Below are 23916 nucleotides of genomic sequence, written 5' to 3'. Positions count from 1 at the left end.
TTTGACCCGTACTATATTAGTTGAAGTTGGAAAGTATTAGCTAAAGAAATTGTAAGGCAACGGGTTAAGGTTTGATGGAGTTTTAGTGAATATCAGTGATTTCGGAAGATGATTTCTATTTTTTCTTTTCCTCTTCTTTTTAGAAATTTTGCGTCTAAAAATGAATGGCGTTAAAAAGAAATACAACTATTAGGTATGCTCAGTAATAGAAAGAAGGAGGATAGTTTGTTAGTTGGTGAGTTAACTGGCACTTGCGTTTGTAAATTATTTGCATCTAATTAAGTGCAGATGTTCCATCCAACTAAATTCATATTTATATATTTAGGAGAATAGAAGTATTCGAAAACGTAATTAAATTTTTTTCAAACAATTAGCTTCTTTAAAATTCTACTTCGTAATAATCCACTCCAAATTTTCAAAAATATAAGCAGATGATTAAACATCTATTGTGTCTGTTCAAGTTTAAAAGCTGAGTTACCTACTGCTGGTAAAACCCTGTAACACTTACTTGTCTTTGATCTGGGTTCTCTTGGTCCATCGACGGTGACCTTGATCGCTTTCGACAGAGTGGCTATTTGAGGTGGCGATGTTTGTAGCATAATCGTCAAGGTGAAGCTCTTCCCTGGAACAAAAGTAGAAACTTAAAACAGGATGTTGACGGAATTATCGCCAGGCGGTAAAACGAGATCACATCTCAGTTTCCTAGCAAATTCTTTCGAACCTAAAGATAATAAAAAACTCATGTAGTACTATTATTTACGATAAGAAACGTAAAAAGGACAAAAGCGAAATCCAATAAACTTTCTGAAGCTGAGAATTCTCGGAATGTAAAGCGAATTATTGAAAACAAAGATTTGTCTGTTCTGTAAGTCCGATTCTACTTACACCGATTCTTCGCACGCTTTCACATTGTTTCATTGTTATAAATACAAGAAATCTCGTTTACAGTAAATAGGAAATTAGTACAAGAAATTACAAGTACAAGTAGATACAAGAGTACAAGAATTTAAATATGAGAATAAAGATATAAAAATGTTGTACAAAATGGATGTACTTCACTTGAAGTTTATAAAAAATGATTCGCAATTAAATGAGTATATAAAACTACAAACTCACTTTAAAGTATATGATAATATACCTCTGCAAAACGCATTCTCACTAAAAAACATATTTACCTTGAAATAAGAAGAACAATCACCAAAAATTAGCACACAACCAAACCAAATTCACCGACGAGGAGAAATGCTCAGAAAAAAAGCTAGGAATACTCTTGTACGACTTTCGTCGACGCGCAACAAACATCCCTAACGACAAAACCACCCCTAGCACGCGCCTTGCCAACGCGTTTTTCGCGAGAAACGCGGCCAACTGTTCGCGAAAACGGCGACGCGCGTTCGCGGGGTGCGTTCGCTGGAAACAAAACACAAATGTGCCGGAAGTAAGGGGTGAACGAGTGGCGCCGCTGCGTCGATGTTTGCCCTGAATCGGCCGGAATATGTTAATGTCGAGGGGGGAGGGCTAAACGCGAGCCCACCCCCCGACAAATGTACACGGCCGTTTGTTACGCGCGATTTCGTCCTCTCCACCTTTTCCACCGATACCCGGCCTGTCGACCGGTTCGATCGCTCGATCCACGGCCGTGATGCCCCTGTCAAACCTTCGTCGAGATGCAGCCTGTCGCTTCAATCAGCGGCAGCTCGATTTTTCTGCCTCAAATTTTGTCGTCGACATTTCGAATCCGCCGATGCATTAACAGATTATGCTTGTAAAAGGTATCTTTTGTGAGATAGAAAAGATGTACATTTTGAAGTTGAGAAATGCATGTTCAAAGAGGACTACATTTTTCCTACTCTTTAATAAGACGAGATGTGTTGGATAATTAAATTGTTGGATAAAATGAGCAAAGTATAATAGCTTTTATGGAAGTTTAACACTAGAATTACCAAAAGCGCCAAAGTGTTCCCATTGGAGTTTCGGATTTTCCTTTTTTACAATTATTGATAATATACAGGTGATTTTGTTAATATTGATATTGATTTTTATTTAGATGATGTTTAGATGATAAATCTATATAATCATGTCGCTAAACTAACTAAAATATCTATTTACTTCGATCAATGTCGCTTGAATTATACCGATTTATGTATGGAACATTTAGTTACATATTAAAAGTTGTTAATCTTTATAGTTTTATAATGTTAAAAAGTATCTATAGTTCGTGCGAAACACGAAAGAACTGTTAACAGTATAACATGACTTCTCGTTTCAATTCTATACTAAAGCTTTTCTTAAAACGTTAACAATTTTTCTGCTTATTAGAACAAAAATGAGACTGAAGTATAAAAATTCAAATATTGTAACAAGACTAACGAGTCGCCTGTGTTTTTGTAATTACCATGCGAAGACCGCAGATGAGAAACATGATAGTCATATTTTCTTCTTTCGTAGGAAAGCCATTTCGAAGCCAATTCCACGCCAAAACTATTATTTCATTTGATTATGAGACTAAATCCAATTCTAAAGAACGTTTGTGAATCCAAGTTCGAATTTAACATTTTCCACATAAAATTATCGATAGTGAACGCGTATGCATAAAACAGAATCACTGTTAACTATCAACACTGTACCAATATTCACTAATATTCACTAACATTCACTCATAAAAGTATTTTACAAATTAAACACACGAAAGAAGTGATCATCGATTTTCAACTTTCAGCCAAGATTTTTTAACGTCGATTTGACGATCAGCTGGGATACATCGACGGAGGGTCACAGGCTAAACGATGAAATAAAAGCTGGCACTTACGCGAGTTTTCATGCTACGAGCGCCGAGTTATACGGCTTATAATGGGGTCGGCGTGCATACACGCACGCGGTTGCGCAGTTTTATTTTATGGCGGCGTGGCTTGGACGGCAAACGACCGGGTTTTTACGGTGAACCACGACATTTAACCGGCTTACCGCCGTCGTCCAGCGAAATATTCAACTCCGGACGTTTAACGTCACCCAGGAAACGTTCTGCTTCTCCGCGTGTTCCGTTTCGTGATGCGAACATTCTTGTTTCTAACCCTTTGAAATACTTCAATTTGCTTCGTAAAATATTTGTGATCAAGTGACGAGCCTGCATTCGCAACATATTTTTTTTAAATACAATTGGATCGTGATATTTCAAAATAATAAGATCATACAAGTTGGTTCGAATCTCAGAACTAGGATAATTTATCAAGAAAAATTTAGCCAATTTTGATGTTATGGAAATTTCACTCCTTTAGGTATAACGTTATTATAAATGACAAATTGTTACTGGGCATGTAGATTGGATACACATCGATATTATTCGACTTATTTAGTATGTCAGAACTAATTCACATAGTTCGTTTTACAAAAAGATATCTTTATAAATAGCGATGCTGCAAATAAAATTGCTCTCGTGCACATACAATTCTCCTCGCTTAAATGCTATCAAAAATGTCTGAAACCTATACAAAAATCACGTGTACATTCTCGATCATTATATTTCTCCAATTAGAAATAAAAATTCGATGTAGTTGTTGAAATAATTACAGCATATATTATATGAACAAACCAGTGCATAGAGAAGACGTGGAAAAAGATTAATTAACAAACTCTGCTACTATAGATTTGGTTCATGCCCTTCAATTCCAGTAAAAGAACAAACAACGTTAAAAGCGTTAAGTGAAAGAATTAAAAATAGAAATTAAATTAAAAAGAAAAAAGTTTTCTAGTTGGAGTTCCTCTAATAGTAAAGTAATAAAAATCCACTATACGATACTCTTTCGAATGATTTAACTTTCGACTCGAGTAAAAAGCGATGACAAAAATTCATCGATGCCTTTTAATCCCTGGAATAAAATAGAAAAAACACAGTCGGGGTGAGGAAAAAAATTATTCGAAATAGAATACAGAGATTTCCGAGGGTGGAAGCGGAGGGCTAACAAGGCCAAAGTTTATTGCCGGTGCGGTGTCAGATTCGTGATGGCGGTGGCGGCGCGAATCGAGGGTGATGGCAGGCGTTTTGAGGGTGTTTATGAGGCATTATGTGTAACTCGCTGGAAGAACGATCCTCCCCCTTGAGGTCTGCTGCCCTCCACCTGTCTACGCTCGCCGAAATCGTAATTCGTTACGTGCTAAACGCTGCCTTTCCACGCATCAATCTGCGCCCTGTTGCAGCCTTCTGCATAATTTCTCAATTCAGCCTACATATCCTCCAAGCGTTCAATTTCTCAGGCCATATTGTCTATGAAAATTATCTTCCTTCTTTTTTCGAATTATGTCTGATCGAGTAATAAATTCCATTTCTTTAAAAATCGTGGTATTTTTGATACAAATAATAGTATTTTTAATTCTTAACGAAGTAACAGAAATGGATAAGTCTTCGCGTTTCTGACTCAATGGAAGTAAATATTAATTTTGTGAATTACAAAAGAGAGAAGTCAAATATCAGCCAGTTCGAAATCTGAAAAAATATAAAAACTTGTCGAACCATATTGTCTTCGCAGCTGTTTTTTAATCTTACGGCTCGTCGACGTGTCGATTAGATCGTTGTTTCTTAAAAACGTCGCAACGTAAACTGCAACGAAAAATGGCATTCCCCTGACTGAAGTGATCGGCGAGACTGAAAAGTCTTCGTTGGGAATATAAAGAGGGCCAGTCGATAGAAGCGCACACGAGCCTCATTTCGCCGCGATTCGGCCAGTCAAAACGTCAGAATCTTAAAACACGACAAACACTCTGAAATAACGATCCGAGCCACCCTCGGCTACGAGCTTCGCCGGTAAACAGGGGAGTTTTTAACACTGCATGATCCCTGGGCAAACTTAGGGTGTACGCGAACGTTCTCTCGTGTCTTCTCGCGGTGTGCAAATCCCTGTCGTGTAAATGGACGTAGACTATCGCGAGCCCGTAAACACGCGGCCATTATGCTTTTTCCTTGCCGTCGGAGGAGAAAAGAATCTGCCGGCGATTCTTTTTATCGCGGTCGAAATACCAAAGCCGAGGGACTCCGTGGAAAGTAATTCCGTCGGGATTATCGAAGTCGAAGCGATCTTTTTTCTCGAACGAAAAATGTCTGGAAAATGAGCTATTGCTAAACCGTTTTGCGAACCAAACGTTTGAATGTAAATTAACGAAAAATAGCAATTAAAAGTGATTAGAGATAGATATTTGTGAATATTTACCGTATAAAATTCTTGTGCCCATATTACATGCGTTATGCGAAGCATTTTGAAATTTCATTGTGTATCATAATCATATTAGCAAAATTTAAAACCAGTCTGAAAATTATTGAAATATTCAAATCACTCTAACTATTAAAGATAGTTCTGATTCTAATTTGAAGCTCGAAAAAGATCCTCCAATCCACATATATTATTTCGCATCTATCCACGGAATTCTATCTTCCGACGTTCAAACTTGTAAAGAAGTTTACCTTTAATTACCAACAACGCTACGTAATACACCGGCGTTTGTTAGAAACGATCCGCGAGGAGGAAACGAGCGCAGATATACACCGAGACAAGCTACAAAGGCAAAGAGAAAGAGAGAAAACGAGACGAAGCTGGGCCTCGTTCACGGGTAATCGAAGCGCAACGATAGCGCGAGCGAGGAATCTCTCAGGCAGGACACGTCGACATCGAGTCGAGGATTCATCGGAGCGAGAGCACGGCGCACGGTTGAAAAGGGCCAGGAAAAACGTGGAGAGCGTGGAATTAGCATATGTAAAAAGAAACAGAAGGCCGGGTCCAGGCGCGTACGACGAGAGGAGCGGAGACCAGCAGGAAAAATAATGTTTAATCGGTAGAAAATCTCGGTGCAGTCATCCGCCGTAGAACTGTTTCTCCCTCTCGCTGGCCAAGCCCTCCCATCTCGTGTCTCCTGCGTGATCCTTTACTTGAGAGAGGGCTGGATTTTTTAATTTTTAATTGGGAAAAAACGTCGCTGAGGTGGTCGACGAAATCCACCGAATCTCTCTGTGAATTTCGACGACGTTTCTCCAACCCTTCGCTCCGCGCTGCCGATTTCTTGGTACCAGACAGGTCTTTTCACGGCTTATAAATTTATTCGTTCGATACGAATCTGATTAGGTACACGTCTAAATTCGCGGTGCAAGAGAAATCAGGATGATTCTATGATTCGAAGTAAAACGAAAATCAAGAACGACGTGATTGTATTAGGGGGCTCATCTCCTTGGAAAATTGAGTTTAAAAATTGGAAGGCTCGTTATAAAAAACGATCTCTTGAATATATCTATAAATCTGATCTTGTTCTATAAAAATCTATTCTGTTTGTCGTGGAATCTACGATTTTATGATTTAATGAGGCATAATTCTTCTTCGATATAACTTGCAGAAACATTCATAGAAATCATGTAATACGATGAATACTGTGTTTAAATAAAGACAGAAATACATTGTGCGAAAATTAAAGATGCTGAAACTTTATTTAGCTTTCCAGAAAGAAGCTCATAAGAACAACCTTTAACCGATTGTTTAGTCGCATCTAGTTGGAACTATAGCAAATTCGCGTATAGTTGGACCACGAAATTGGGTCTACGGTATATTTCTAACCGTCGGTTATAAGGAGCAAGTTTCTTCGGAGGAATTTACTTTGGCAGCAGGAACGAAGGGCAGGCGATTAATTAGAATAAGAGGGTGAGCGCTGTAAGTCACGCACGATCGAAGCGAAATTTCGGCAACGATGGTCGCAACAGCTGTTCCATGATCGCGGGAGTGGCGAGATTTGGAGGTCTATGAAAAAGAACCTCGACCCTCTTCAACGTCGACCGATCTTTACGACTTATTAAATCATTTCCACGCGTCTCTAACTTAGCTGAAGAGTTGAAAGTTCAGAGGAATATAGTCGAATGAAATGAAAGTTCCGTTCAGAGTGGAATCTCGAGCAACAGGAGTGTTTTACAATTCCACAAAACGATAGTTGAAGGTTGATTGATAAGAGGAATATTTCGTCCACTTTCTTCTTGAAAGAATTTTTGAGAAATGCTGCGATGAATAACAATTGGAAGAAGAATTTATAAAGGAAACTTTAGCCTCTATAAATTATTTGAGAGATTGTCGAGAATAATATGAATCACAATCTGAAATAACAAGTTACAATGAATGACAGTTTAAAAACGAACGTTTAAAAAACATTATCTTTCAGCTTTTTAACAGGAAATAAAGAATCTTTAGAGAACTTAACCATCTACGAATTATACCACGACAGTCATTGAATTAGCCTAAAAATAATTACTGGTAATAATGGAGAACCCTCTACGATGAATGACAATTGTACGAAGAACCTCCAAAAAACCTTCTAGACATGGAACCAGCTATCCTAAATCACGATCTAAAACATCCCCATAATAATAATAATAGCGAAAAATTTTCTAGAAATACTACTGTGAATTTCTTCGAATTGCAGAATTACTTCAAATTACACGAACCATCTACGACAACATTACGACAATGACAATGACCTCGCCGATACCGATACGAAGAATTTTTTGGAAACGTTCCAATCAATAACAACTGTCCAAAGAAATCTTCAGTAAACTCTAGCACCCACGATCCCTACCACCTTGCACGCAACGAGTCAGCAACCCAGCTCGAAGATGATGAGATCGACGAGTAAGGGTTGTCGAGAATCGCATGAATCACTGGCTAAAACAGCCCCACTAACAACACTAGTGGTATGAGTAGCAGGAGGAAGAGGAAGCAACGAGGACGAATAGCGAATGCAATGCGCGAGGACATCGGTCAGGATCTGGCCTGTCGATAGTTGGAGCTTTGCCTCGGATTCTGCCGCCTCCAGCTCGGGGCCCGAGCACGTCATAAAACACAGGTAACTCCGGTATTTATGTCCGTCGTTTTTACGGGCGTCGCTGGCCACCGGCTCGCAGAGGCAGCCGAATCGCACACACGCGCGCTCGTCTCGCCGCCGCCTCGTGACTCTCTCCTAGGCAACAAGAGAGAGCTTCGCGCTAATCCCTGTCGGGAACGAAAGGGGTGGCCGAGTGATATACGCCTCTGCGCCGCTATGATAATATCCCCCCTGTCTCCACCTGCGAGCGACCGGGACCACCCTTTTGTTTCGCGACTACCATCCCGGGTGCTCGACGAGACTTTTCTCCGCTAGAACTCCCACGTTTTCTGACACTCTAAGATTCGTTTGAGAAGACCTGCAGATTCGAGAATAATCGTGAACCCGCTAAAAGATACGCGAAACTTTGCAAACTATGACGGTGAGATGGAAGAATGTTTGAGAAATATTATGACAGATTTATTTGAGATGCGATCATCGATTTGTCGGTTGGCTTTGATAGTTTTGTTCAATTTTTCCAACGTGCCTGATTAGTAGACTGCGGATATTTGTGCATCCATGGGGAATATGAAAGTGTAAAAGTGTGCAGAATGCACGTATTATGCGAACATATGCGTAATATGTAAAATAATATGGTCGTTATAATATTTTGTGGGTAGAAGAAATTTCTATACAGACTCCAATTTTCTAGTTAAGTTCATGGAAATATGAAATTGCATAAACGTTCGCGGTATACTGATTATTTAATGACGCGTGTCTTCTATGCTAATTTTTAACTGTGGAAGTTAAGGGATTTCGGGCCCTTTTGAAAGCTCTGGAAATTATGGTGAAAAGATAGAACTCTATCTGAGGTACATTTGTCGATTGTTAAATGGTTTCGAGAACATTGTTACATAGATATTATATGTATACAGGGGTATTATCAACTCTTCTATTTTTTAGGTTGATGATAGTTACTCTGGGATATTAATAGTACACAAAAGTTCACTCTGGCATTCGTTAACATCTCACTTAGGTGCTTCTCTACAAATTTAGTTAGCTTAGAACGATTACGATCGATATTTAAGAGGAACTACATTGTTTTTCATACTTCAATTGACGTGTCGTTTTATTCTCTATAAAGAAGTGCTTGAGTCTAATAAATGTAAGGATTCTTTTTTTAGAAGAATCTATTTCCACCAATTTTACATAATATTAAAGAATCTGAAAGATATCCTGTATATTGTAGTCATTTATAGCTATCATCAATTATATAAAATTATCACACTTTTTCATACTGCTAATGTTTCCAACTTTCTTCTATCCATCACCACATGTGTGACGTTTTGGAACTACTGTAATTTAGATTCAATTTCAAGCTGCGAAGTATATAACACGCACTTGAGAGATAAGGTTACTCTATAAAGAATCTTTCATATTTTTTAAATTTCAATATCTACATCATCTAGCGTGAAGCTTGAACATTCACAGGCATCTATAGTATCAGGGAATACTAAAATATTAATGGTACTATTAGTTAGGTGTTTCCTGGAGGAACGATTCTTTCTCTATCGATTAAAAGGACTGATTCGAATTTTTGCGAACAATGTTCGGTGGCTCGCCTTGACTAAAATCATTCCTCATCCGCAGTCGCAGTATTAAATTGGCATGGCGAAGCCCGCGAGCGAGCACGGAACAAATATTTACCCCAAAATGGTCAGTGAGCGCGGGCCACGTGCAAAATAACGGAGGCGAAAAAACGGGGAAAAATGTACACGGAATCCGTATATGAAGCGGCCGCTGCGACTCGTCTCTTCGCGGTATTATGCGCGATACACGACGTGACTCGCCTGCAAACATCATAAATTTTCCATTTATTTAGCAAATCTGTTTACCCGACTCCGTAGATGATAACGATTGTTATCGGTGTGTTATCGGTGATCGGTGATCGGTGATCGCATATTTTCCAGCAGACCGCCTGAAAAACGCGTGACCATCGACCGTTTTGTTAAAGTACGACGAACATATCACGGTCACAGGTGGAAATTATTCTGTGGAACAGGAAATTCGAAAATTTTCATTCGTTATACGAGAACGATTATTCGATGAAACCTTGCTTCGTTGTTTCAGATTGAGGTGGAAGTAACGTCTGGTGTTTTTTTACAAATTTTTCATTTCTCTTGCTTTCCCTTTTTTCGTATTTTGTTATCGATTTCCTTTTGAAGATGTAAAAAGCATGATAATATTTGCTTTATCCGGCATCGTGTTCAGTTTTAAAAACACGATAGTGGGAATGCCAGAGGCTCGAGTCTATAACTACATTAGCTACTCGATAAAACAGACTACGGTCCATCTGTTCCTCAATTTTTCCAAATGAATTATTCAAGCCAGATTCTTCAAATCTGACAATTTCAAAATTGCAAAGTTTCATGAAAAATGGAGATATGAACCTGAAGATTTTCTAAGATCCAGTACGATAATATTTTTCTACTTTATTGAAATAGGGACAACGAATTACATTAATAGTAATCTCACAGAAAACCGTTAGAAAAAATTAAATTCGCAGAAGACATGACAAAAAGATTTTCCTGAAATTTCATAAAACTGTAGGATCTAAATTGAACAAGAAATAATGATGAAAAAAATGTTGAACGTACTCCTGAAGCTGCCTTACACAATTACAACGTCGGGGAAAAGAATTCAATAACAGGAATTATTTTAAAAAATTGCAAATAATACATTGCGTTAATGCGATCCTAGTTTCAATAAGTTATCGACTTCATTCTTCAATAAGAAGCCAAAGAATATTTATTCTAACCGCCAAAAAATCAGAAAAAAAGATTCACGTATAACTAACATCTTGGACCTGAAGGGAGGAAAATTTGCCTATGTATCGCAGCGTGCACGAAGAGGAACTACGTTAGAAGGGAATATTTCCGGCAGATTGGAATATCGGAGTTTCCCGGACACGCGGAAAACAATCTTGCATGATCCGTCACCCTCATAGAGGTTCTAGAAGCAAATCGTTGCGTTCGGCTGGTAGTTAGGGGCTGCCCGTAATACAGTAATGAGGGCTTACTGCCATGGAAACCAAAGCCGCTTACAGCCAACCACTCTACTCCCAACCACCCCCTGCCACCCCTTTGTCTCTCTCCCGCTCTATCACTCTGACCCGTCCTATTCTCTGATTTCCTATATATCCGCGATATCCTTCTCATCCGACGAGTTTCGCGAAAAAATTGTGAAAACCGTTCATGGACGTCCATTGTTTCTCCACGTTGCGTTGGTTCGTTCATTTTTTCCCCCGCGTATCAGAAAAGAAGATCGAGGGAAAAGCAGTAAGAGGTCTCATCTTTCCCGGATGCTGGTTGTCTTCTGAGAAAAGTGAAATTTAGTTCTGCATGCTGGTCGGCTCTGTTGATACAGCTTGTCTTTAATCTGAATTTATCTTGTACCTTTGAGTGTTTCGGCCGTGTCTTGTACACGATATGAACAAGATTTGATGGTAATTGCGTAGTTGGAAAGTAAATTGCAAGAGAAGGAAGATTTTATTATCCGGCTTTAGGTATTCCTCGTTTTAAACTCACTATGTCGGAGGCAATTATCAAAAATTCAGAAAGTTACATAGGTAATAGATAGCAGGGAAAAAATGTTGAATTAATAAAAGGTTATATACATCGAATGGATAAATAGACAGATATATAAGAAGAAAGAAGACTTAAAATTTAATAGAAGACTAATAAAAGAGGCGAAGATATCCTTAAAATACATATATTCCAGACATAAAAGAATATGAACATCGATTTTGATCATTTTAGTGGCCATTCAAATTGTTCAATTTCTTCGAATAAACCGCCTTCAACTTTTATTCGTTCGTACTAAAAACTCATTCCTGAAATAGTCAAAATATCTGTCTTGCTAGTTAACTTCATACTTTCCTTTGTTAATTTCTGTAGTAACAAGAAGATAAAGGAAACGAACTTCTGTACCTCTTTTCACGCCGCAAATAGCAAATTTTTGCAAAAACTGCCTCTATAACGTTTCGTCGTACCTGTAACATCTCGCCACCCTAAGCATCAAACGAGAAACGACTTGATCGTACAAAGTGGCATCAGCCCTCGATCTTTGATTTCCCGAAGGAAGGTGGAAATATTTGGAAATTTACTTGCTCTGCTGGCCGATATCGTCGTCGACGATTCGGGACAGGGGTGATCCATAAAAACGGCTGGCATTTAAACCACCGTTTAAGGACGATCGTCGATGTGTGCGTGTCACGGTGAACGGAAGAGAGTCGATATCGCGCAGACCCCGCAATTTCCTTTCCCAATTTGCCATAAACAAGTCGCCTCCCCTCGTTAACCTACGCTCGTGACTGCTCTCTTGAAAGTTGCTCTCGCGACGGTAAGAAAGAGGATCAGGAAAGAAGAAGACGATGAAAAGGGACGTCGTTGCGAGTCGGTCGAATTAAAGGAATTAAAGGACGCCTCGTTACTCGTATCTCTCGATCCTCGCCACCCTCTTGGCCGGAAAAAACGGGCCAGGTCCGAAGGGAGAACGACGAAACGCAGGGTGAGCAACTTGCTCGTTCTCCTTTCTTAGCTCGATCCTTGGTCGCGAGAGAGCGTTTGCATTAAGAGACCGTAATGGCAGTGATTATTAGGCTGCATTATTCAACTCCGACCTATGGGCCTCTGATTATTTTTTTCTTTCCCTTCTTATATTTTTTCTTCTACAACCGCCCACCCCTCATCCCGCCTTCTCCACGTTTGTCGAAGGAACGACTGAATTATTGAGTCGCGGGAGGCGAGAATTAAAAAATCTCCGGCGACGACCGGCCGAGATATCGAGAGTCACGGAGACGACGACACTGTTTGCCGGTTGAATTAAAAATGAGGATGAAACGGAGGGGCCAGCTGGCTCTCCTCGCCTCGCGTCCGAGGAAAAACGAGGCCATCAGTCGGCCCACCACCTTAATGTACCGACTACTGAATGATTTAAGACGCCGACCCCCCCTCGAGAAAGATTCGCCGAGCTGCATCGGCTACGGTTGATCGAATTTTTTCAATCGCTCTTCCTCGAGAGGCCCTCGCTTAATTGTCTGCCCGCCTGAAGAACGCTCAACGGAGGGATTCTTAAGGAAAGTTGGAAGAATTAAGAGCTAGATTTCTGAAAATTCTTTCTTTCCACGTCTGTTTCACGAGATCTTTAACTATATTTGTTCTGGGTTATATTTCTTCGACTATGTCCACTTTTTCTTTTTACCATTAGATAATATGACTCACTCGTGCCGATCAACCCCATAAATCAGAATGCATAAAAGAAATGAAAATTGATAGAACTATTTTTCTTCAATTGACTTTAAAATTTGCGATTATTCATGCTGTGCCTTTACGATAAAAAAATTCATGAAAGTGAGAATTCTTTTTTAACGTGTTGAATATCGATTATGTGTCTGGATACAGTGAAACTGATAACTATATGAAAGAGTTTATCGATTTGACTTCTACGTCGTTCATACATGAGATGCCCAATTTTTACAGGTTCCTACAATACTTCACTGAGCCGTAGAAAATATTCAAAGGTAACTTCCAAAGGAGGATTTAAATTGTATACGAATTCTTACCTTTACAATAGTGTACGATAATACAGATTTATCTACAAAGATAAGAAAATTTATCGAGAAAGAATATCAGAAAGTCGTAACAAAATTGAACATTTTACGCGTTATAATCTAATATATCTATAACATAACATATGTGAATTTATTAAGAAAGGGTAAGTCGAAGACGTAGAGAATTAAATTCCAATAATCATTTTGCGATACCTCTTCGCTTAAGTTATGACGTAAATTTGTTTTTCTTATATGGGGGAAGAAGTAGAGGAGTATAAAATATGGAAATATCTTACCTCTTCCGCTTCTACCGACGAACCTAAGATCGTTGAATTTCGCCACCTGGTTCTTCATAACCGCCGTGGAATTTCGCAATTCCGCGCAGCAATTTTCATCATTTCCGGCACGCACTGTCACCAGAGTCCCATCACCGACCTCGCCCAGAGCTACTACCTTGAACGCTACCGGAAGTGTCTTGTTTGACCGCCAATGTTGCGGTAGCACCGTACAGACCACGTGTGGCGAGCCTGTTGACAATAATCGCCGAATCATCAACAAATGAAATTCTAACACAAAATATAATCGTACATTAATTACTAAATTAATAAATTACTAAATTAAAAAGATCTAGGTTTTCACCGATCTACAGTACTAAAACCCAATGAAATAGAATGCCAAGATTTTTCGAACAAAAATTATATTCAATTTTATCTCTACGCAGAAATTCCCCAGTATGCTCCTAATCTTAAAAACTAACTATTAACCCTTCCTACGAGAAATTAAACAAGAAGTAAAATTAAGAAAGCTAAACACCCACTGGACAACGAATTTGTAAACTTTCCTAAACGAAAATTAATCGATATTTTTTACCTGTTCGCACAAGTTCTCCAGGATGTTCAGCAAACAGGCCATCCAAAGTTCTCTCGGCGAGCAGATCCGCGGTGAGTGCATAATCCGGTATATTATTTCCACCAGTGGATCCTTGTGGAGGGACCTCGTTGGCCAGGTGCATTCTTCTCCTCGATGACGAGGTCCTGGTTCTCCTAATTCTCCCGCCACCGATCTGATGCGTCGAGTTCCCTTGATGGTCCTGATGACCGTTTCGAACCAATCTCGGATCCGGATAATCTAAGCCTAGAGGCCGATCCTCGGGGCGTGCATCTCGTAAAGGATTCGTCATGAGAACAGGCTCATTGGACTCTTTTCCGGAAAGATCCTCCTCGCCGACAAACCTCGATGAATTCGACTCAATTTTTTTCTACTCGATCGGCCAGCCTTTCCTTTATTAACTCCGATCCATCGCACGCTCTATCAAAAATTCGACAGTTTATCTTCTTTATTTTTATTTGTTATTGTCGAAAATGTATCCAACGACTAACGATATCCAATGATAATTAAGTTCCGTGGTAAAATTCAACTAATAAAGCAGCATCTCTTTTCTTCTTTATTTTGACACGTAGCCAAGCCTTTTATCTTTTCTATTTTTGTCTTCTATAATCAAAGTGTGCACGCAATGTATCCAGTGATAATTAAGTTCTTTATTAAGATTGAACTAATAGAGTAGATCGATGATGGTCATTATTTCGGTAGCAGCTGATTAAAGATAAATTTCCGGTTCCTTCGGTGGCACGCGCACAACTTGGTCGGCCCCGCGTGGCCCAGGATCCTTTGATCCTTATTTCATTATCCCGCGACAGGGCCGAGGCAAGAGCATCCGTTTGCAAATTCTTCCTCTCGTCTCGATTGCCAACTCGCGGGGAAAATTCGTTTTATTGAAATCGACGTCGTCCCTCGTTTCTTCGTTTCTTTGATCGAAATGCACCCCACTACGTGATTCGACGGAAGTGAAACCAACCTTGACTATCTCTTCTGCTACTCGCGTTCATAAATGAATAACAACGATTCACGATAATACACTCACTCTGAAATCTGGCTTCCAGTGTTCCGCGATCGATCGAAATTACTCCACGTTCATGTCACATCAGCACTTCTGGCCGACCATCTAACAGGTGTTAACTCTGCACCCGGGATCCTCCGAGCCAAACCGCGGCACAAACCTCACGTTCGCACATTATTCTTCCGGAGAATTCTAACTCCCATACACCAGGTTTTATTTCAAACGACAAAAGATTCGGGGATCCACTTTCCGAAGACTTTACGAAAGATTCAGGCATCCATTATTATACATAGGAATCATCAAATCAGTCACTACACAACACGTTTCTTCGAACAATAATAGTCACGAATTTAAAATCAGTTCGAGATCTTTAGTCTCGCCAGATACGTTCCATGTATTCGCCGACGATCATTTCCGCTGTCTCGATAATAATTCAATCCTTTTCTCAACAGCATGACACTTTCTTAACATTTTTCAAGACATAATGACGTGACAGGGGAGAACTATAAATTTCTTCGGTTCTGTTGCCTATCAGCGATGAGGCACAGGACCAGATTTCGAGAGACACCTCTTCGTGGCTGACGATTAATCAATTGTTTCTTCGGTAACGTTTCTTGGACGAGAGAGGTTGCAGTTGGCGCGACGATGGAAAATTGTAAATTCCACCGGTTTCGTTGGCTGTCAGCGATGAAGCACGGGACCAGAAGGCGAATGATACTTCTTCGTGGCTGGTACTTCGGCGGGTGGCAGCGGCAACTTCCACGGGGAAGTAGGATAGGGTGTTTAACTCGCGCGGTCTCGTTTCGGTTCGGCGGTGGAAGATGGCGGCTTCTGCGGTGGAGCCGCGCGGTGTGGTTGCGGTGTATTTTTGAGGCTGCCGCCCCCAGCCACCACCGAGACCACCCTGGCTAACCTACCCCTCCGTGCCTCTCTTCCACGCCGCCGCCACCACCGCCTGGCCGTACTAAGCGACTGGTGGGGGTTGGTTTTTCCAAGCGGTGGGGAAAAATCTCTCTCTCCTGCTGCACCCTCTTCCACGATCCTGATGCTATACTCCTGCTGATCGCGACTACCCGATGACAACACCCGTTGCTTCTCTTTTCCTCTCCTCTGTTTCACCGTTTGTCACGCGTTTCGTAGAACAGTGGAGAAATCCCTTTGGCCCCGAAAAATACCCTCCGATGAACACACAGAATTTCTTTCGCTTTCCAACGGCCTCTCCTCTCAGCGAAATTCGAATTTACTTGGTCATTATAGACGATGATTAGTCACGAGGTCATATTTAATCGCAGCTTCGTCTGTTTCCGCGTGTCTCGATTTATAGGATCCACACCATTGAATTCGCACTGAGAATAATTCCTATCCTTGAGATCGTTAAAAGGATTCATCTTTGTGAAAATTGACGGCTCTTTAACTGCACATTACCATCTTCGACGCTCTAATCTTTTCATAATATCACCTGCTCGCGTTACAACTTTCCATAATGACACTTGCGTGTAACATCACTCCGTTGCTTATTTCAAAGTCGTCCATAGAGTTCGAGTTCTTTACTTAAGAGTGCCGTAGATCAGAGCGACAGCGAACGCTTATCCAAAACACCACACGATTGCCAAGCGCGGTTTCGAGGTCCCGAAATGAAGAAACGAAATAAAAAGAAACTCGTTCCCTGGTCTGTAATTACTGCGCGGGTCGGCCAGATCGTTTCCACGTTGCGGTCAGCCGGTACACCGATAACGAGGTTGCCTTTCGGCTTCCTTCTACGCCTCTCGTTCGATTGTCTTTTTTTCCGGCCGTTTCCTCGTCGAGTCTTTCCTGCTTCCGTCGTTCAACGACCTCCCCGCGCGAGACTGCAAAACGACACTGGGAAGAAAGGGAAAACAAAGACGGCAGAAAGGTCCCTCGTGTAGTTGCGTTTAGCACCGAGAAATACGGGGGTTGCGCGATGCTTGGGGGCTCTTCGAGGGAGCAAGGCGAGCAACGAAGACAGGACGGAAGGCTGTATCGAGGAGAAAGAGGGGAATACTTTGTCTTAATGTCCCCGTCATACGTGCACCGACGACCGTTGCAACGAATCTTTCCAGATTGCTAGGGTGGATCTTCGAGTGGTCGCAATTATCGTTATTGCGACACGAGGATAAAGTGACATAGAACTCGAGGAAATTTAAGAATTAATAACAAATTGGAAGAGGGCGAAGTTTACTCTTGGCGGTAGAATCTGTGTGCTTTGTAGAATTGGAAATAAATCGACTAAGAAGATTTTGAGAAAGTGAATTTAGGGAAACTTAAGAATCGATGACGAATTGGAATGATGTGTAGTTTATTCTTCGAAGAAAAGAATTTTTGTATTTTTGGAGTAAGAAACAAATTAAGTGGAAAAGACAATTTCGTTGTTTTTTCTCTTGTTTAATTAAATTGGAAGTTTGAAGGAAATTTGAAAATCATGAAAAAACAGGCTTGAGGAATCGAATACTAGCTGATAGTGTCATAGCATAATTCATAGCTGTTGAAGTAATTACTTCTAGGAAAAGCCTACATTCTTTTCTTTTTTGTATACCCGTGACCTGGACACCGTCGTTACGAAGAAAATAGAATTTAGTGAAGCAAAAATTTAAAAAAGAGAGGCCCATATTATTGTGGCCTTGAATATGAATGTTGTTTTGGGTTACAAGGTCTATAAATAAAAGAGCTATGCTGTTTCTTATAACTTTTAGTTAGAGTTACACATCAAAGTTAATTTTTTGGTAATGTCCTTTGTTATAAATTTATCAACATGCTCCCTATCACTTCTATTGTAATGTAACAATGCTAAAGTGAGGATCTAGATCAGCATACACTATAGCTGTACTTATACTTACTTCAATATATATTTCTATTACAAATTCGTCCAGGCGTTCCTCTATCAGATAACCTGAACGAAAGCAAAAGGCAATTTGTATTTGGTTAACATAGAAAGACAATTTTGTTTTTTCAAAATTAATTCGCGAATTTGCAAGAAATTTAAGGAACCTCGTATATAGATTCGAGGAATTAAATATCAATAGGTGAAAGATAATCTAGAAGAAAAGGAATCTTCTTTTAAAATAAGAAGTAAATTAAAGGCAAAAAACAAACGAGACACGAGTACACCATCTAAGTTGAAGGATGATCTTCCTTTTTTTGAAATTACTTATTTCTTTAACAAAATGAGTTCGAGAATTTGAATATCTTCTTAAATAAAAAAGATACACGAATGCATCATCCAAGCCGAAAAACAATTTTCTTCTCCCAAAATTAATTACAAGTTTGAAAGGAACTTGAAGATCGTTAAAAAGGAGGTTGAAGAAATGAAATACCAGTAGATAGGGGATGATTCAAAGCAAAAGGCAATCTCACCACTGGAAATTAAACTACGGGCCACGAGAATGGCATCGTGTTTCTCTTTCGACCGACGACAGAAGACTATCGATCATGACGGATCTGTAGCAAGTTACGAGGATCCCTGAACGGGAGAGAGCACCCCATATAATCCTACACCCCTATGGGTAACAATGCAACGCCTCCGCGTCCCTAAATTGTCGAGTTCCCAAGATGCATTTCGTCATACATTTTGGCCCCCCGGGCGATACATCGCCTTTTTTGTGTTTCTACCCGACCCGTTATTTTCGACACCGTATACAGTGAACCGAAAGAAATGCAATAATTTCGCGATCGTCATTTGGTCGACTAATGAGGACGTTCGATCATTTATAAATATATTTCGTAATGATACGCGTATCGTGTAAAATTGAAAATTAATGATCACCGATCGAACGAACAAAAATACAAATTTGTGTGAAAATCAATTTGCGGAAAATATATTATCCTCCTATCCCTTGGAATTATTCAGTTTTCCTTTAAAATTTCCGAGGAAATGTTACTATCGAATAGACGCGTCGTGCGTTGTTCTAAAATAAAATTCTTTGCGCGTTCGACACGCGAGAAACGAAGGAAATATTTCGAAAGGAGAATCGTCGCGTCGAAGGAATTTCAAAGTTGCGTATGATCCTCGTGGAAAAACGTGAATCGAAGATATAAGAGCCGAGTACTGGCGGGATACGCGTGAAACAGGCGATGGATAGGATATTTAGCAGGTTTCGGATATTTCAATAAAATCGTGGCTCGCGCTGCCGTCAGTTTTTCACAAAAAACAGATATTTAATTATATTGTTCGGTTCGACGTGATTTCGTGTAATTAAATCCTGTCTCCATAAAATTACCAGCCGAAACAGCCAAGCGACAATATTTTTCAATTAAAAGAAAAATATATTCGATTACGTGACCGGTGTCCGGTGCGTTTCGACCGGCGTTTCGCACCTCCCTCGTTCTTCATTTTTATGATCCTCTCTCTCTTTTTTTTCTCTATTTTTTTATTTGTCACGAGTCGCTCTCGGCCTTTTGACGGTAACGATATTCCATAACCCGCATCCGACACGGTCCACATAATCGGTATCGCGGCGGTGAATGCTGGACGATTATCGACGCACTTTTCCGTACAAATTAATTGGCCCAATTATCGACACCGAACAATTACCTACTGGCGACCAATTAGATCAACGCCGGTCGTTGTTCCCGCGCTGCCTGGCAAGAAATAATTGGTGCTCACGATTCCCCTCTCCGCCCCCACTTTTGCTCCCCGAAAAAATGAAAAAGTCGTTAACCAAAAACAAAAAAAAAAAATGAAAGAATAGGGAAAAATTCGCACTCTCCAAAGCAGAGAGAACAGAGAAAAAAAAGTGGAGGGACGCGTGGAGACCGATACAAACATTTAGGAATCGATCTCGATCGGAAGACTCACATTGTGACGAACCCACCCTCCATTCATCCACTTTCTATCCTTCACTTCTTCCACCAACTACAACTCACGATAAATTTAACACGATCCGCGAACGGTCCACGCAACGATACGATACGATACGATACAAGACATCTTAACTCGATTCTTCGACTAACGAGTGTCGTGACACTTTGATTTTCACGGCCACGAGAATGTTTCTCATGAACCAAGACTGTCGCGTGTTGGAATACGAAGTAAAAGGGGTGGGAAAGGGTAGGAGAGGGTAGGAGAAGGGTTGAGTTGTAGAACGCTGGTAATCACACACGGTTAGCACATGTTAGACGGGGCCAATTGTCGAAAAAGGCCGCAGCTCGTCCTCCAAGACGGCCACGTCTTGGGGGGACTAGGGGGTCCTTGTAGGTGAGAGGATCGTCGCGGGGGTGGAAAGGGGTTGGAAACGATAGAGGCGGCGCCGGAGGCGGGCCGCAGTTTTTCACGAGTTTGCGCATGCGGCTACTTTTATACCCCACCAACGTTGCCGCCGCCTTGGCGTTCTTAAAGGCTTCTTAGGGTGAGTTTTGTCCCCTACAACCACGCCACCCTCCGCCAAGCCTCGCGCCAGCCACCGCGCCGGGGGGGTGGCCGGGCTTTACGCCGTTTTCCAAAGGGTTGCACCCGCGGACACGATGCTTGCGGACGATGACAGTCTCGGTGAACCTCCGGAAAGTTGAATCTTTTTGTCGATCGCGGACTCGATCGAATCCATTAATCGTGGAACTCGTTTCAGCTCTGGCGCGTGTCGCGAGCTCGAATATACCGGAATATACCGGATGCTCTGGAAAATTAGATTAAAGTAGGACTACAGGTGAGAATCGTGACGAGACTATGGATTTTTATAAATTTATGGGAAATTTAAAAATGACGGGGCATAATATAGGAAAATATGTAAACTACGTATCTAAAATAGAATACTCGTTATACGTTTTAATAAGTAAAATGAATCTCTACTTAACCAGTTAGCTGTTGCGACCTCTTCGAAACGTGTGTACCTAAAATGTGTGGTAAGAAGTAAACGACGACGAGTATACTCGTCGAAAACAGCTAACTGGTTGGTTAAGTACTATTTCCTTGGTCGTGTCGATAAAAATATAAATTTGTATAAAAGTCCAGGTGTTAATAATTATGATCTCGTCTTTTATGGAAGAACAATTTTTATGAAGAATGCTGCTCATTCTACGTCAAAACTATCTTTGCATCTGATTTCGTGGTTGAGTATATATTTTACACTCTCGAACGCTTAACAAATATCAATAATACTGATTATGCAGACCAATATTAACATATTATTCGTTCCTCAGAAAACATCTTTCATGTTATTCTATAATGGCTTATATTTTCGAATCTATCGAGTTATTTACCTTTTACTTCTTCTTAACCACCAATCATCAAGTGACCATACAAAAAGGATAGAGAATGTTTATGTCACTGTCAATGTATTATGTCACCTTGTATTGCGAAGTAAAATTTAATAAGAGAGAAGGAAAATGGCATAGTATTTCTGGGATGTGGCTTGTCTTTATATGATTGACAGCGTTCTGGATATTCTGTCTCGAAAGGGTTAAGTCACTCGACCCGAGGGATCACGTGTAAGTATCATCGGCACAAGATTCCGTGCTGCGAACTCGTCGTTTATCCAACGTAACAAGATTGTCGAGAGAAACCAAAGGAGTAGCGCTAAGGAGCTGTTGGTCCGGAGGTGGGTGAAATCACATTAGCTGACAGACGCGTATTCGGGGCTTCTCACCAGGTACCAGTGGACATTGCGTACCTCGCTGAAACTGCATCGTCTGATTATTATTAAGCTATCGGTTGCAGGAACCTCGCAGTTACTAGAAAAATTCTGCAGCCATTGAACTCCATATAAAATTATGAATATTCTTCGGAAATTATATTTCTCAATGTTAGAGAAAAATAATTTCTTATCATATTTGACATCATACGTCACATACATTGTCAATCGTAAGGTGCGAAGACACTTAATAGTTACATTTGATCAACTCCACGTTTTATCTATCATAAGGAGATAGCATTAATAATTGTACGTTTCGAAGAAAATGTTAAGAAACAGTACTTGTAATTCTCGTTCTTCTTTTTACATTTTAATTTACGCAGTTGATCAACATTGTCTCTGAACGACTCGTTCATTGGAGAAGTTAAACGAGTGTTACTTTGATACTTTACGTTCTGACACACGTATACATGCTGCAGACGAAATAACAGATATACAATAACGTAGCTAGACGATATAATAATATAAAAATATAGAAAAATAATGATAAAAATATAGAAAATATCGTCATATGTTCCAAATACTTACCTAAACTACAGTACAATTAAATAAAATATTCTACATTTCTCGAACGATCGACCTGCATTCGACGAAAGTTAATGAAAGTAGCGGTGGAATATTGTTTTACCAAACCATTAAATCTTAGAAGAATCACCCAACACCGTGATTTCTCGGCATAACGCGTTCCTCCTCTGTATCCGGAGGAAAATTGCCAAAGGAAAATGCGGGGTCTCATTTTTCGATAGCTCGAGACGGTGGTGTTTTGGGGTGAGAAACGGAAGGCCGGAGGAAGAAAGACAGCCAGGTCGCGGAGAAAATAAGAAAGCAAATTACCTAGCAGTCACCTACCCCTCGGGGTGAGGTGTCGATATGACATGTAGGGAGACAAGGGACCTACGGCTGGCAACCCCTGGGGTTTATTACAAGGGTGGAATCAAATACACCGGGTGTCAAAAAATGAAACGCCACCCTACCGCGTTCTTTCTGCACCCTCCCATCAGACGCTCGTCGGGGGATGAGGTCACGGTAACTTACGGAATGGTGGCAGGGGCTGCAGTTGTAACGGAGTCAGCCTTGGATGATTCTTCGCGGGTTAGGGGCTGCGGATACCTTCTTCCTGAATCTTTATCTTGAAGTTCGATGGTAAATTATACTGATGTTTTCGAAGCAAACTGTATTTCCAGATGAAGACCACATTGGTATACAAATATTTAAGGGCAAGTCTATCTTTGTCGGTTTTCTGACATTGTCATTTGGTAACTAAAAATGTACTTTATAAAATAGTTCAAAAAGGTAACAGACCAATATATTCGAAGATGCGAACCTCTTCGAAGCAGATGATAAATCTACGATGATTCGTGGAAAACAATACTTCGTTAAATGATCACGAGGTATGTTTGACGTGTAAGTTGTTGACAAGATATTACATTTTAAGATTGCTCTCCTTAAAAGACTATCATGATATTTCGCTTGACGTTCAATTATTTTTCCATACAAGGTGAGAATTTTATTTATCACTATTTTCTTCTGTGGTTTTCAGACAGTCGTTTTTCCTTCTTCTATCCTCTTTTATCCAGAGCTTTCAGTTTGTGTCGCAACTGATTAACAGTAATGTTCAGCGTTTAAATCTACGCGAAGAACGCTTCTACTCTTATCCCCATCGAGAATTTTATAGAAATAATCAATTCCGTTCCCAGCTTATTACGGAAAATCGTTGTCTCTCGCGAAGACATCGGTAGGGGCGGGATCTAAGGGGATGGTGGTGTTCTCCCTCTGCATCGTCACCCCATTCGCCGGCTTCGCGCTCTTGTTTGTTTCGTAATCTTTAAGATCGGAAGGGTTCGAAGTTCTCTCAGTGCCTGAAAATCTATTGTCGAACTTGCTGCCCCGTTCCTCTTGACATTTCATTGATAAAGTCCATCAATTACATCGACGAGTAACCACAA

General features: G+C 40.4%; 1 protein-coding gene across 2 annotated transcripts in view; it reads right to left on the bottom strand.

Annotated features, from left to right (window-relative positions):
- LOC117243345 overlaps positions 1-20488 on the bottom strand; it is a 34476-nt gene extending 13988 nt beyond the window's left edge. The window contains exons 1-4 of one of the 2 annotated variants that reach the window (XM_033510735.1): positions 20143-20488; positions 14303-17176; positions 13729-13959; positions 509-622 (exon numbers count right to left, since the gene is read on the bottom strand). In XM_033510735.1, the coding sequence (XP_033366626.1) occupies positions 509-622; positions 13729-13959; positions 14303-14612 (655 nt within the window). In that variant the 5' untranslated portion in view covers positions 14613-17176; positions 20143-20488. Of the gene's footprint in view, positions 1-508; positions 623-13728; positions 13960-14302; positions 17177-19878; positions 19978-20142 lie in introns of those variants that run through there. The other variant, XM_033510736.1, reaches the window with a different exon arrangement.
- Positions 20489-23916: the final 3428 nt, after the last annotated feature.

This window comes from Bombus vosnesenskii, unplaced genomic scaffold (assembly GCF_011952255.1).
Source record: "Bombus vosnesenskii isolate JDL3184/JDL3185 unplaced genomic scaffold, Bvos_JDL3184-5_v1.1 scf7180000013265, whole genome shotgun sequence".
NCBI lineage: Eukaryota > Metazoa > Arthropoda > Insecta > Hymenoptera > Apidae > Bombus > Bombus vosnesenskii.
The sequence above is the reverse complement of the archived record's forward strand: the minus strand, read 5'-3'. Positions and strand labels throughout refer to the sequence as shown.